Genomic DNA, 14,602 nt, shown 5'->3' on the forward strand with positions numbered 1-14,602 from the left:
TTTTAATATTATAATTGCTAGAAACTTGGTCATAGTAGTAAAAAATGTTAGTATCAACAAAAGACAACATTTCAACGAAAAAAAAAAAAACAAAAGACAACAAGGAAGAATCTAGTTTTAGGCAGTGGAGATGGCAAACAGGGTCAAATGGTGGACATGTGAAAATTGGAGATGCGACCACGTAAAAAATAAACGGGGTACAAAATATAGCAAGTTAAATTTTTTTTTATGTTTATTATGTTTCTGGTTTGAAAAATTATTTACTTATTGGTTGTCTATGGAGGAAGGGATAAGATCCAAACGACTCTTTAAGATCTGGATTTCCGGACCTTGAAAGTCTGAGTTTTCACACTTCGCATGCAAGGGCTCCGAAGAAGAAAGAGAAAAGAAGAAGAAAGAGAAGAACAAGAAGAAGAAAGAAAGAGAAGGAGGAGGATTGTTGAAGGTTGTTGGTGGGCGACTTTCTACCGGGGAAGAAGGTTGAGGTGGAGAGACGGAGAGATGAGGGAGAGGAAAGATGTGATGAAGTGGAGGATAGAAAGGGAGATGATGTGGAATTAATGTTTTAATATTTATTGGGCCTAATTCTTGGGGGCTAAAACTATTTCCTGAAAAATTGAATCTTTTTGGTCTTAGGGAGACAAATCGAACTGGCAGACACCTATGACAGCTAAAATAGCAAGTCAGTTACAAATGGGGGCTAAAACCAAATTAAGCTTTGATTTCTGAAATGAATTGTGTTCATTTTGCATTGGAATTGACGAACATTTTCAAACTTTTAACTAAACAAAATATAACTTGTCTTTTCAAATAAATAGAACATCGAGAAGAAAATACGAAACAAAAGACACTTAAACTGAGACATTATTTGCTTGACCTAACACCTACAAGTTTAGGCGATAAACGCGTGATGACTCGTTATAATAAAACTATAAAGTATCATTAACCCCTTAAAATATAAAATAATTATGATTTTCGATAAGAATAAAAGCTTCTTCTAAGACTAGGAATCTGAAAATTTATCCATGTGGTCCTAGCTTCCTAGGAAAATTATAATCTATATCACACATTTATAGTCATGTATCCAGGTTACTGACACTTATACAATTGTTGGATTATAGAATTGTAGAGATGTATATATAATATTGTGAATCCCGTCATGGGTGACGCGAACTTATATCAATCATTATAGGAAAGTTTTGTCGTGTTTCATCGAACAAAGAAAGTGGCGTGAATCCAACGGCGCCATTGAATTAACCCCAACTTTGTCCTTGGCTGGGACATTTTCGAAATTATATTCTCCTGACCATATGAGGCTTATAAATGAAGTAGAAATTCAAAGGGAAGAACATAATTTGAAGTAGCAAAACAATGGAAGAAGAGTTAGTTCTGTTAGATTTTTGGCCAAGTCCATTTGGAATGAGGGCAAGAATTGCTTTGGCTGAAAAAGGTATCAAATATGAATACAAGGAAGAAAGTATTAGAGATAAGAGTCCTTTGCTTTTAAAGATGAACCCAGTTCATAAAATGATTCCTGTTTTGATCCATAATGGAAAACCTATATCTGAATCCCTCATAATTCTTGAATATATTGATGAGGTTTGGAAGGACAAACATCCTTTATTGTTACCCATTGATCCTTTTGGGAAATCTAAAGTTAGGTTTTGGGCTGATTATGTGGACAAGAAGGTATCTCTCTCTCTCTTTTTCCTCTCTCTCTCTCTTTTTCCTCTCTCTCTTGCCTCTTTTTCTTGAAAATTAAGCTTCTTAAAAATTTTGTAGGTGTATGTAGTTGGGAAGAAAGTATGGATGACAAAAGGAGAAGAACAAGAGAATGCTAAGAAGGAATTCATAGAAATCTTGAAAGTGTTGGAAGGGGAGCTCAAAGGCAAGACTTACTTTGGTGGTGAGAATTTAGGGTTTTTAGATGTGGCTTTGATTCCATATTACAGTTGGTTTTACTCTTATGAGACTTGTGGGAAGTTCAGTATTGAAGCTGAGTGTCCAAGATTAGTGGGTTGGGCAAAGAAATGCATGGAGAAAGAGAGTGTTTCTAAGTCCCTCCCTCCACAAGAAAAGGTATATGGATTTGTATTGGAACTCAAACAATGGCATGGAATTGAGTAATAAGATAGGTTTTAAATTGGGTCATTTTGTTTGGATTGGACTTCCTTATGGCTTATGCTTGGGTTTGATGTACTAATTATTATGGATGTTATAACAAAAAGTCTATCGTCTACCAAAATAATTGAGATCGATTTGAGCGGATTTTTCTATTTTGCCTCTTTTTTCTGTCAGATACATAAAGTCTGCCGTCTACCAAAAACAAAACATGAACAAACTAAAACTTGAACTATCCTGGTTGTATGATCCGTTATGCTTTCATTCTCTAATCCCTTTGTCATGTTACAAATTGCAAGGGATTTTTGTTGGTGAAACTGTTGGGTGTAAACTTTAGCGTTCACTTCTCGAAACTAAACTATATATTAGCGTTATCTTAGAGGCCAAAAAACCCAAGTTCGCTAGCTCTTTCCTTCTCAAATGTCTCGAAATATTGATAGATGATTGTGACTGCCAGAAGAATACCCGTTCCTGAACCGATTGCCCCCATGAAGTCGGCTAATACTGTCAGTGCTCCGATGCACATTCCTCCAAATGCTGCTGCTGTAGGAATGTAACGATTCAATTCTTTTTGTAGATTTGATTCACGATGTCCTGGCATCACCATTTGTTGCTCCTGCATTACGACGTTTGGAAATTATGCCGACATGGTAAAGACAAATAGGTTAATTTTTTTCGAAATCCAAAGTATATGAAGTATAATTCAAATTAGGAAGGAGTCATACAGAAATTACAGAGTTCCACAATTAAAAGCAATCAAAACCACAAACAACGGTTGGATTCTTAGTGCTCGTGTATGTGAAATTATTAATCTACACTCAACAGAAATGAAATTTATGGGTATTCAATAGGTTTCAGAATCTAGGAGAAGTACAACTAGTATGAAGTGGGGACTACAAAAAGACAATACACCTACAAGCCAAGGTTCGAATAGGATCAAGATGAAAAACATCATACTTGAAGACCAAGTAATGAATCCTTGTATTCCGATATTATGGTCCATCCTTTACTCGTATTATCCACATTAAATTCTCTTGTAGTGGTAAATAGCCTTTTCTGAAGTCAACCTATGAAATAAGAAAATTCATTGCTCCGGATGAAAAGCTACAATCGGACAAAAGATATTCCAACTCTTACTTCTTGAGATATACTAATATCCAGAGTCCAGACTCATTTGATTGTATTGCCTTGTAAGGAGATGAATATGTGTGCAAATGCCAAATAGAGACTAACAACTGAACAAGTACAAAACTAAATAAAGGGGTATCTAATGACTGAGATATATAGATACATGGAACGGCATTTTCAGTTTGCATCTCTTCGCACAAAATATATAAGTCAGAATACAAGCACGGGTAATGTTTGATATGGTCTTCACATTTCCGTAAATCATAACAGTGATATAATAATAGAATACTAGAGCAAAGAAATTTAAAAGTGAAAAAGCGTACCTTGAGTTGTTTAGCTACATCTCTAGCAGAGGATCCAGAAACTTCAATCCAAGTCTTGGAGAAAAGTGCACACGCTGATAGCATAAATACAAGATAAAACAACGCGTGGAAGGGATTTGCTGCCATGTCCGCCAAACTGCAGAAGTGGGAACGAAGTAAGTGGCAAAATATGGGACAAGACCAACAAGCAAGAAATAACAAAATAAAGGCAATCTCTCTTGCCAAAACTCTCTGCTGAAAAAAAAATATCTTCGTGTTCTACAATAGCGAAACAAGATAGAGAAGTTATGAAGTAATTGATTACCTCGAAGGTGGAGTAATGTAGTAGGCAATACCACCAACAGGGATGAATTGTCCGCCAGAATATTCAGATTCCTTCCATTTACCAAGCAGATTCACAAGGAAATTTCCACTGTATCTCTTGTAAAGCAACTGCACAAAATATGGTGTAATCAATTAGCTGAGAATGTTATGAAAACAGGAATATAGAGAATCCCAATTTCACCTGCATGTTATACATCTTACCTGAGAAATGAAGTAAAGGTTGGACACAAGAGCAGATTGTAGAATGATAGGCATGTTCGAAGTATAGAACAGCTTAATAGGATATGACCCTTGTTGGCCACGAGCATTCTTGGACCTAACAGGCAAGACAACACGGAACCCTTGGAAGTAGATAACAATGAGGAAGATCAAGACTGTGGCGAGTAAATTTGTCACGTTTGGAAGGTTCTGCCGGTAGAAAGCCTCACGAAGAGCACGGACTTTATCTGTCCTAGTTATCAGTAAATGGAACAAAGCAATAACAGCACCTTCAGACTCAGCTCCTCTTCCACTGTTGATGGTTGTGGGACTAAATGCTTTCCAGATGATGCTCTCGCTGTAAGATAGTTAAGAAATACTAAGTGTCCAGATACAAATTCTTTTATGCCGTAACTACATGGTGAATAGAGTAGGAAGCTTACCAGATATTGGTTGCAATGAAGAGAGAAATACCAGATCCAAGACCATATCCTTTCTGAAGAAGTTCATCTAAACATATGACAATAATACCAGCGAAACAGAGTTGGATAATGATAAGGATGGCATTCCCCACACCAAGTTGGCCGACACTACCATACATTCCAGATAGGACATAAGCAACCGCTTCACCCACAGCTATCAGAATGCCAAGCAACTTCTGTGCACCATTTCTGTGAAGATGGTAACATAGAATCCATTAATCATTATAACATATCTCATCTACTTTAAAGGGGTAAAGATTGTTTCTTCCTCTCTCAAAAGCAAAAAAAACACATTAGCTAACACACTAGCACATTGCAAACCTAACCCAAAAAGCAATAATACAAAAAGAGCAGAAAACATGAAAAAAGGAGACCAGATGCATTATGTTCATTCCATAATCAAGAAGTGAAATTGCATTCAGAACAAGATATTAGCAGCATCTGTAATGAGAATCCAAACGTAACCAGCAGAACGCATTAAAAACTCGTATATAATATAATGGGTAGATGGCATAGCTTAGATAACTTACAATAGGGCACGATCCTCACGAACACTGTTGTCGACTTCAATGATTTTTGAGCCAGCTAAGAGCTGCATCACCAGCCCAGAAGTCACAATAGGAGTGATCCCAAGTTCCATAACAGTCCCACGGTTGGAGGCAAGAATAACTCGCATCCAATAGAATGGGTCTGCACCAGTTGTGGAGTGTATGCCATAGAGAGGAAGCTGACTGCACACCAGAAATATGAAAAGAGATATCACAGTGTATATAACCTTCTCTCTGAACGGAACTCGCCGATCTGCACTCTGAACTTCGGGAAGAAATGACAAGAAAGGCCTCACAAGGTGTAGCACTCTAAACCCTCCTCCCATTTTGGATTACAAAAAACTAAATCCAATCCAACCTGTCAAACCCCATTAATGAATAACAGTCAGTGTATTGATTTAGCAAAGAGAACATGTAAAAGAATAAAAAATCACACGAACTCTCTGCTTCGTTTTGACCAATGTTACCATATACTCTCATTCCCCTGCGTACTGCTTACCCGATTCTCCGTATCCTTTTTAGGTGGGTTCATGGTCCAGTACCCCAAAATTAGCGAATCGAAATTTTTAGCATTAATTAACCTAAACTCTTTTTAGAAACATGTAAGTTCGACTAGTAGGATAGTTAACTACAAGAATTTTTGTAATTAGCTTGTTACTTTGTATTTTTTATGGAGAAAAGATGTCTGAGAGTAGGTGTATCCATTATAAATTCATCATAAAGAGTATTTATTGCCTAGTAATATAGTTCCAAAACGTACTAGGACCGAAAATATTGACCAAAGAAGTATTCCCTTAGCGTACCCGATACTCACATGGCAGTGTATCGCGTACCGGTACCACGTACCAGAGCGATCCGTGTACCACGTAACATTGGTTTTGACAGACAATTTTCCTTTTCCTTTGAAGGATAACCGCAATAAACTAAAGCAAAAGCTTTCTTTGGTTAACCCTTTTTGTACCTTTACAATCAAGCAAAACTTTTTGCCCCACAAAAAAAAATCAGCCCAAACAAAGTCACAAAACCACAATGCACTAAATTAGATAACAATCTTTATCATGTGACCTCACCTCTCCTTATCCAGATATGAACAAAAATTTATGTTACATCTTCACGTCATATCAGTTAACCAAAACAGAATGAATTTGACAAAACCAAATATATTTGAAATAGATCGGGAAATTAGATCTGTTAATCCCAAAACAAAAGATTACTAATCCATCAATCAATAGAAGCTTTACTGAGTATTAAAAAAGAAACAAGTAATTTAAACCTGATATCTCGTATTCAATTCGCCAACAAATACATACTATGAGTTTTGTAATTCAACAGGTAAAAATAAAGAAAATCTAGATCTACTGATCAGATCCGTGAATCATTGAAACGGAAAGGAGTAATAGCATGCATTGAGATTGAACCCTAATATGACAGATTCTGATTCATATCTACATGCAACAAGAGAAATAGACAGATAGAAAAGGGAGCTTCTACCAAGCGAAATAGACCTCACCTTATCCAGCGAAAATCAGAGATGAATAAAAACAGAAGCTCGAAAAATTGAAGACAACGCAGAGAGAGAGAGAGAGAGAGAGAGAGAGAGAGAGAGGGAGGGAGGGAGACGAACCTTAGAACGAAGGTTGAAGAAAGCCGTGGACGGAATATTCAACCGATCATATGAAAGAATGAAATAAAATAGATCACGGCTGCTCTTTTCTTCTCACTGTAAACAGGAGACGTGGTCCGGGTAATTAATCTCGTTCCCTCACGTCAGACCTAGTCGACACTCTTTTGTGTAACCCATTGTAAGATCAGGTTTGTGTAACACTGCGATGATCTGAACTTCTGTAGATTATAATTGGTTTCTAACTAAACATTACAATCCCTAAAACGTTCAGACTAGATGATCTTTTTTATTTGGCATGTCCGACAAATTGATCGCATTGACATCTTCATCGAAAGATATCTCATTCAATCTCCCACTTGTCTTATAAGAAGTGCAATGTTCGATTCCCTTGTCACTTAGAATCTCATTTGAAACGTCATCCCTTTGGGACTTTCTTGATCTCGAGTTCAACTATCCAAACAAATGTCATCCCTTTCAAACTTTCTTGATCTCGAATTCAATTGTCCAAACAAATGATTAACTCCTCAATCTTATTTGAGCATGGTCATGCATTTCAGTTGTCACTCGTTAAGTGGCCTAGAGACATCGAACATAAATTTTTAGCTGGACATTATCCATACTTTTACTCTCACCCAGCTTCATGTCTATCATGTCTTACCATATCTGTCTTTATAGTCTCCTTTTACGTGTGGCGTTTAAGTGAACTAAAACTCGACATTCCCTACATAAGATGAGTGGAGCGCTCATGTTTTTAGGAATCTCTTTAATCTTGTCAATGAGAGTCTATGACGTTCAACCATTTGAAGAACTCTCATGGTGGGTTATTCAGTGCATATTCTCTAATTATGCAACACTATCAATCAACTCACATGCTAGCTTTCATGAATCATTGTTGCCCATTCAATGACCTGAACTAGGCAGCAGATGACGAATCCATGTTTACTTAATATGGTTTCATTTATCAGATAATGCATCTGATAAACCTATTTGCAATCTATTAATCATATAAGAACTGTCGCTTAAATACTAAACTAAGGCTTTTAACGACAAAATAAACAATTTTATCTCTGATAACAAATGTAAGTAATTAAAATACATAAAACTCTTTCATGAATCTAAAAGACATTAGTGTCATTCTCAAATGCGTTTTACACCGACGCTCTTTGTATGACTTTTAAGTGTGGGTTGAGATAACAGTTTAGTCAACGGATCCACCACATTGTATTCCTTGTGTACCTTTCAAATGACCGCGTTCTTCCTTTCTGTGATATCTCTGACCACGTGATACTTTCTTTGGATCTGCTTGGATTCTGGTGTGCTCTCGGTTCCTTGGCTCAGACAATTGCTTCATTGTTATCACAATAAAGAGCTATTCTTTTCTCTGTGTCCGGTATGACACCAAGTTCCATGATGAACTTCTTAATCCAAACTCTTTCCTCGACTGCTTTCAAAGTTACTAGGTATTCTGCTTCCATGGTAAAGTCTACAACAGTGTTTTGTTTCGAACTTTTCTAACTCACTGCTCTTCCATTTAAGCAACATATAAAACCACATTGGGACGAGAAATTGTCTCTGGCATCCGCTTGCCCTTTTACAACCAGTTTCTCTTCTTCGCCATATACCAAGATCTGATTCTTAGTTCTTCTTAAGTACTTCAGGATGTTCTTCGCAGCGGTTCAGTGTGCTTCACCTGGATTTGATTGGTAACAATAACTACACATACTTAAAGCAAATGAGACGTCTGGGCGAGTACATGTCATGACGTACATGATAGATCCTATTGTCGATGCCTAGGAAATCTTATTCATGCATGCCTTCTGACAAGGTCCTTCAGGCACTGATTCTTGCTTAGCAATGTGTCATGGGATATGAGAAGAAATCCTCTTTTAGAGTCTTTCATATTGAATTTGTCCAGAATCTAGCTTAGTTCAAACATCCTTCTCGATCTATCTCTATAGATCTCAATGCTCATTATGTATTCTGCTTTACCAAGGTCCTCCATCCAAAACATTTTCGCGACCAGTTGTTAATTGATTCTAGCATCGAAATGTTATTTCAAATGAGTAGTATGCCATCAACATATATGACCAAGAAAGTTAAGTTACCCGCACTTACCTTCTTGTATACACAAGACTCTTCCTCATTTTTCAAGAAATCAAAATTTTTCGATTGCCACGTCGAATTGAGGATTCCATCTCCTACTTGCATGCTTCAATCCATAAATAGATCTCTGAAGCATCTTTCAACTTATTTTATGTAATTGATTATAGATATAGATAGAACGACTGACTCCTAATTTTATCAAGTTAGGGCAGTTCAGTGCATAGTTGCAACTCAAGGGAAATGGTCAAATTACTAGTAACTCTGTCGCTAGGAATCGATGAAGGGAGCCAATTGTATAATTATAGGCATTTCAGAAGTGATACCATCAATAGAGCAAAGCACAAGCTTGAAGTATAACTAAAATTGATTTTAAGCGGAATTTTTCTTATTTTTGCCTCTTTTTTCTGTGCCAACATACATAAACTCTACCAAAACAACAACATGAACAAAACAAAAGCTAAAACTTGAACTATCCTGGTTGTATGATAAGTTATGTTCTCATTCTCTACCCCTCTGTGATTTTACAAATTTCAAGGGCCCGAAACATCTGGAGGAACGAGCTCTCGTGTTCGCCCCAACGACCCCATTTCTCCGAATTTTATAGACCAAAATTTAGAGACCAAAGAACCCAAGTTCACTAGCTCTTTCCTTCTCAAATGTCTCGAAATATTGGTAGATGATTGTGACGGCTAGAAGAATACCAGTTCCTGAACCGATTGCCCCCATGAAGTCAGCCAACACTGTTAGTGCTCCGATGCACATTCCTCCAAATGCTGCTGCTGTTGGGATGTATCGATTCAATTCTTTTTGTAGATTTGATTCACGATGACCTGGCATCACCATTTGTTGCTCCTGTAATGCAGAATTTGGAAATTATGGCGATGGTACTAAAAAAACAGTTGGAAGTAATACTTTTTTGAAATCCAAACAACACGAAATATAACTCAACAGTTAGCAGTGTGATAATAAAAGTAGGACAATAATTCGCCTACAAGCTTAAGGGTTTTACATAGGATCAAGATGAAGACATTGAAGAGATTAATTCAATTAGCTAAAATCAGAGATTCTGGAGTCCTCCAATATGAGTACAAAAAACAATTCTCCCTCAAGATGAAAAGTTATTTCAGTCTCCTACTTGACAAGTATTCAAGTTCCTACGCCTGAGATATACTAATATGCAGACACATTTGATGGTATTGCCTTGCAAAGAGAATAAGAAACATGTAAATGGCAAAGTACCAATTAGCAACCAAAGAACTACAAAACTATATGAAAAGGGAGACCCTAATATAGTCTTTTATCTCTTGCCACAAAAGTATATACATCAGCAGACAAGAACGGTAAACGTTGGTTTTCACTCATCAGCAATTAAAGGGTTGAACTGATGTAATCTTCAGGAAAGAAAATTACAAGTGAAAATTAAAATACCTTGAGCTGTTTAGCTACGTCTCTGGCAGAGGATCCAGAAACTTCGATCCAAGTCTTAGAGAAAAGCGCACAAGCTGTCAGCATAAATACAAGATAAAACAATGCATGGAAGGGATTTGCTGCCATATCCGCCAAACTGCAGAAACCGGTAAGGGAGTAAGTGCCCAATCAAGAGGAAACAGGGGACTAACAAGAAACATAAGAAGCGTAAAGTTAAGATCTTGCTAGAACAATTTTCAGAACAAAAAGAAAAGAAGGAAACTCTTGCTAAATCTTGCTGATATACGATAGCAGTACAAGAAAGGAAAGCTATGGATAATTGATTACCTCGAAGGTGGAGTAATATAGTAGGCAATACCACCAACAGGGATGAATTGTCCACCAGAATATTCAGATTCCTTCCACTTACCAAGCAGATTCACAAGGAAATTTCCACTGTATCTCTTGTAAAGCAACTGCACAAAATATGGTGTTATCAATTAGCTGAGAATGTTGGGGAAACATGAATACAAAGAATTCCAATTTCACCTGCATGTTATATATCTTACCTGAGAAATGAAGTAAAGGTTGGTCACAAGAGCAGATTGTAGAATGATAGGCATGTTCGAAGTATAGAACAGCTTAATAGGATATGACCCTTGTTGGCCACGAGCATTCTTTGACCTAACAGGCAGGACAACACGGAACCCTTGGAAGTAGATAACGATGAGGAAGATCAAGACTGTGGCGAGTAAATTTGTCACATTTGGAAGGTTTTGCCGGTAGAAGGCCTCGCGCAGAGCACGAACTTTATCTGTCCGAGTTATCAGTAAATGGAACAAAGCTATAACAGCGCCTTCAAACTCAGCTCCTCGTCCACTATTGATGGTTGTGGGACTAAATGCTTTCCAGATGATGCTCTCGCTGTAAGATAGACAACAGATACTAAGTCTCCAGATACAAATTTTTTTAGGCAGTAACTACATGGTGAATAGAGTAGGAAGCTTACCAGATATTGGTTGCGATGAATAGAGAAATACCAGATCCAAGACCATATCCTTTCTGAAGAAGTTCATCTAAACATATGACAATAATACCAGCGAAAATGAGTTGGATAATGATAAGGATGGCGTTGCCGACACCAAGTTGGCCGACGCTACCATACATTCCAGATAGGACATAAGCAACCGCTTCACCCACAGCTATCAGAATGCCAAGCAACTTCTGTGCACCATTTCTGTGAAGATGGTAACATAGAATCCATTAATCATTATAACATATCTCATCTACTTTAAAGGGGTAAAGATCGTTTCTTCCTCTCTCAAAAGCAAAAAAACACATTAGCTAACACACTAGCACATTGCGAACCCAACCCAAAAAGAAATAAAACAAAAAGAGCAGAAAACATGACAAAAGGAGACCAGATGGATTATGTTCATAATATGGAACAAGAAGTGGAATAGTATCCAGAAGAAGATATTAGCTGCATCTGTAATGGGAATTCAAACATAACCAGCACAATGCATAAAAAACTCACATATATAAATAGTGGGTAGATGACATAGCTTAGATAACTTACAATAAGGCACGATCCTCACGAACACTGTTGTCGACTTCAATGATTTTTGAGCCAGCTAAGAGCTGCATCACCAGCCCAGAAGTCACAATAGGAGTGATCCCAAGTTCCATAACAGTCCCACGGCTTGACGCAAGAATAACTCGCATCCAATAGAATGGGTCCGCCCCAGTTGTGGAGTGTATGCCATAGAGCGGAAGCTGACTGCACACCAGAAATATGAACAGAGATATCACAGTGTATATAACCTTCTCCCTGAAAGGAACTCGCCGATCCGCACTCTGAACTTCGGGAAGAAATGCCAAGAAAGGCCTCACAAGATGCAGTACTCTAAACCCTCCTCCCATTTTGAATTACAAAAACCTAAATCCTGTCCAACATGTCAAAACCCATTCATGAATAACACTCAGTATATCAATTTAGCATAGAGAATATGTAAAAGAATAAAAGATCATATGACAATTTTCACCGCAATAAACAAAAGCAAATGCTTTTTTCGGTTAACCAGTTTGCAGTAGATAACGATCTGTATTATGTGACCTCACCTTCCCTCACCCAGATATGAACAAAAATGTTACATCATCTACAGGTCATTTCAGTTAATCAAACCTCAACAAAACTCATAAAGCTAATCTGTTTTTCCTCTTCTGTTTTTGTACTAATAGATTAGGAAATTAGATCTATTGATAACAAAAATTAGTTTGCATTATCCAAAAACAGAAATTTTTTTGACCTATACTAGATCCATCTATAGAAGCATTACTATCCAAAAAACAAGTGATTTAAACAGAGATCTGGCGTCCAATTCACAAACAAATACTCATATACTACTATTAGAATTGTGATTCAAGAGGTAAAATGAACAGAACATAGAGATCCGGTAATCAGATCCATTCATCATTTCAACAGAAAAGAGGTATAGCTGGATTCATGCATTGAGAAAGAACCCTAATTCATCAAATGATAATTAAATCTACATGCAATAAGGAGATAGAAAAAAGGAGATTCTACGAGTGGAAACAAACCTGGTAAGAATGATATGGTATCCAACGAAAAATGGGAGGCAAATGAAAACAGGAGCTCAAAATTGAAGAAGAAAATTTGGAGAGAGAAACGAACCTCCTATAACAGCTAAAACATTGACGAAAGTCGTGAGAGAGAAGATTCAACGGATTAAGAATGAAAGAAGAAGGAAGCCGATCACGGCTACTTTCTTTTCCCTATAAAATCCACCAGAAAACACAATGACGCAATTCAACCAATCATATTGTGCCACGTAGGCTGACTTGGTCATCTTTATCTTCCCAAAAGTCAAAATTTGCCACCTTAGGTAGTTGTATAGATACCCTACATTACTGCCATAGGAGCTCTATGTTGACTCACAACTTTGCCTCCATTACTGCATCTCAATGCAAAACTAAACAAATTCTTGATTACTGTTCTGCATTAGAAATGATATTTAAGATTTTATGGCGGACCACGTGTAAATCTGGACTTGGAGCGTTAAATTGCACGTGAAAATTTTCCAAAATGAATCTAAATTTGGGAGATTTTATAGTCAATGTCCAGATTTGTTATAGGCAATCTCGCTAAAAGCAATCTCTAATTCTGTTAAAGACAATGTGTGTTTAAGAAGCAATGCCTCAAGCCCTCAACCAGCGTTTGACTTAACTACGTTAGATCGTCGTCAGCCGTCGGACAATCACAGCCGTCGGACGAGCACGGGCGACGACCGTGGCTGATTTTTTTTCTTTCTCTCTCTTCTTTCTTCCTTCTTCATTTTCTTCTTCTCGTTCCTTTTTCCTCATTAGAGTTTCATTCTAACTTTTTGAATTCATTAGTTCATTGGCGTTTGTAATCGACATCCAGGATATGTTTTTGATCTTTTGGAATCCTATGTTTTTATCAGAATTCATCGAGAGGGAGTTGGTATTAGGGTTTTGATTAGGATTTTGCTAGGTTTCGTAGTGTTTTCTGAAATTGACCATATATGTTTGGAAGAGCACTGAAGAAAAGTCATAACACAAAGAACTATGAAGTTGTAGGGATTTCTGACCGTCCCAAAAAGGGTACACCCTAAAAGGTCTATACCCACAAGTATACGGGTATCAAGTAGTATTAACTCGGTAAGACCGGTGTCGATCCTCAGAGACTAAGTAAAACTTATTCTAAGACTTACAAGTAGCACGGTTTTTGTTTTGAAAGTGATTTTGGTGGTAAAATAATAAAATACTAAATAACAAATAACTTAATACTCAGAAAAAGGGGAGAACCTAGGGTTATCGAATCCATCCATGTCACAATTCTAAAGATGATGTACTAGCATTAGTCAACTAATTATTTATATTACTATGGTTTTATAACATGAATAGCCTAAAATCCGGAAGATATATTCGTTAGAAGCAATCAAAACTTAACAATATTCGAGAATTCAATCTACGAATTATTTGACTCACATATAAATCACATCCATAAAATAGTTATAATCATAAACTTTATCTAACACCCTAATATAAGATGGTTAGTTACTCACAATTGACAAAATGAAACTATTCAGTATGAAGAATAAGGAAAAAAGGAAGAAGAACTAAACTTTCTTGAAAATGCTTTTCATATGGGGAAATGGTAGAAAAAGTTCTTTAAATTACAAAAGTTGTGTCAATTCCTGTAATTGGAGACGGAGATAATGGATATGGCAATGCAATGGAATGAATGTCAAGAGAACTCTGAAAGGTTTTATTAAGGGTTAATTCCGTTTTAGCCCCCAA

General features: G+C 37.0%; 3 protein-coding genes across 6 annotated transcripts; 1 reads left to right on the forward strand and 2 right to left on the reverse strand.

Moving 5' to 3' along the window:
- Window positions 1-1,204: 1,204 nt before the first annotated feature.
- LOC147542097 (putative glutathione S-transferase) lies at window positions 1,205-2,268 on the forward strand. Its single transcript, XM_086632358.1, has 2 exons — window positions 1,205-1,689; window positions 1,783-2,268. The coding sequence occupies exons 1-2, from the start codon at window positions 1,372-1,374 to the stop codon at window positions 2,125-2,127; spliced, it is 663 nt and encodes a 220-aa protein (XP_086488484.1). The 5' UTR covers window positions 1,205-1,371; the 3' UTR covers window positions 2,128-2,268.
- Window positions 2,259-7,198, reverse strand: LOC147542098 (uncharacterized). 2 transcript variants are annotated; one of them, XM_086632356.1, is made up of 7 exons: window positions 6,749-7,198; window positions 5,107-5,482; window positions 4,538-4,765; window positions 4,098-4,452; window positions 3,877-4,004; window positions 3,573-3,708; window positions 2,259-2,737 (listed from the first exon to the last, which is right to left on the reverse strand). In XM_086632356.1, exons 2-7 carry the CDS (start codon window positions 5,448-5,450, stop codon window positions 2,498-2,500), a joined length of 1,431 nt encoding a protein of 476 aa, XP_086488482.1. In that variant the 5' UTR covers window positions 5,451-5,482; window positions 6,749-7,198; the 3' UTR covers window positions 2,259-2,497. The 2 variants fall into 2 exon arrangements, with proteins under 2 accessions (XP_086488482.1, XP_086488483.1); XM_086632357.1 differs by having other exon boundaries at window positions 6,635-6,763.
- Window positions 7,199-9,197: 1,999 nt separating this feature from the next.
- Window positions 9,198-13,203, reverse strand: LOC147542099 (uncharacterized). 3 transcript variants are annotated; one of them, XM_086632354.1, is made up of 7 exons: window positions 12,950-13,203; window positions 11,838-12,204; window positions 11,268-11,495; window positions 10,828-11,182; window positions 10,607-10,734; window positions 10,280-10,415; window positions 9,198-9,703 (listed from the first exon to the last, which is right to left on the reverse strand). In XM_086632354.1, the coding sequence occupies exons 2-7, from the start codon at window positions 12,179-12,181 to the stop codon at window positions 9,464-9,466; spliced, it is 1,431 nt and encodes a 476-aa protein (XP_086488480.1). In that variant the 5' UTR covers window positions 12,182-12,204; window positions 12,950-13,203; the 3' UTR covers window positions 9,198-9,463. The 3 variants fall into 3 exon arrangements, with proteins under 3 accessions (XP_086488480.1, XP_086488478.1, XP_086488479.1); XM_086632352.1 differs by having other exon boundaries at window positions 11,838-12,239; window positions 12,950-13,055; XM_086632353.1 differs by having other exon boundaries at window positions 12,846-13,034.
- Between the last annotated feature and the right edge of the window lie 1,399 nt (window positions 13,204-14,602).

The sequence above is a fragment of the Eschscholzia californica genome, unplaced genomic scaffold (genome assembly GCF_041429995.1).
Source record: "Eschscholzia californica isolate CP2 unplaced genomic scaffold, dmEscCali1.0.p SCAF_4, whole genome shotgun sequence".
In the NCBI taxonomy this organism is placed as follows: Eukaryota; Viridiplantae; Streptophyta; class Magnoliopsida; order Ranunculales; family Papaveraceae; genus Eschscholzia; species Eschscholzia californica.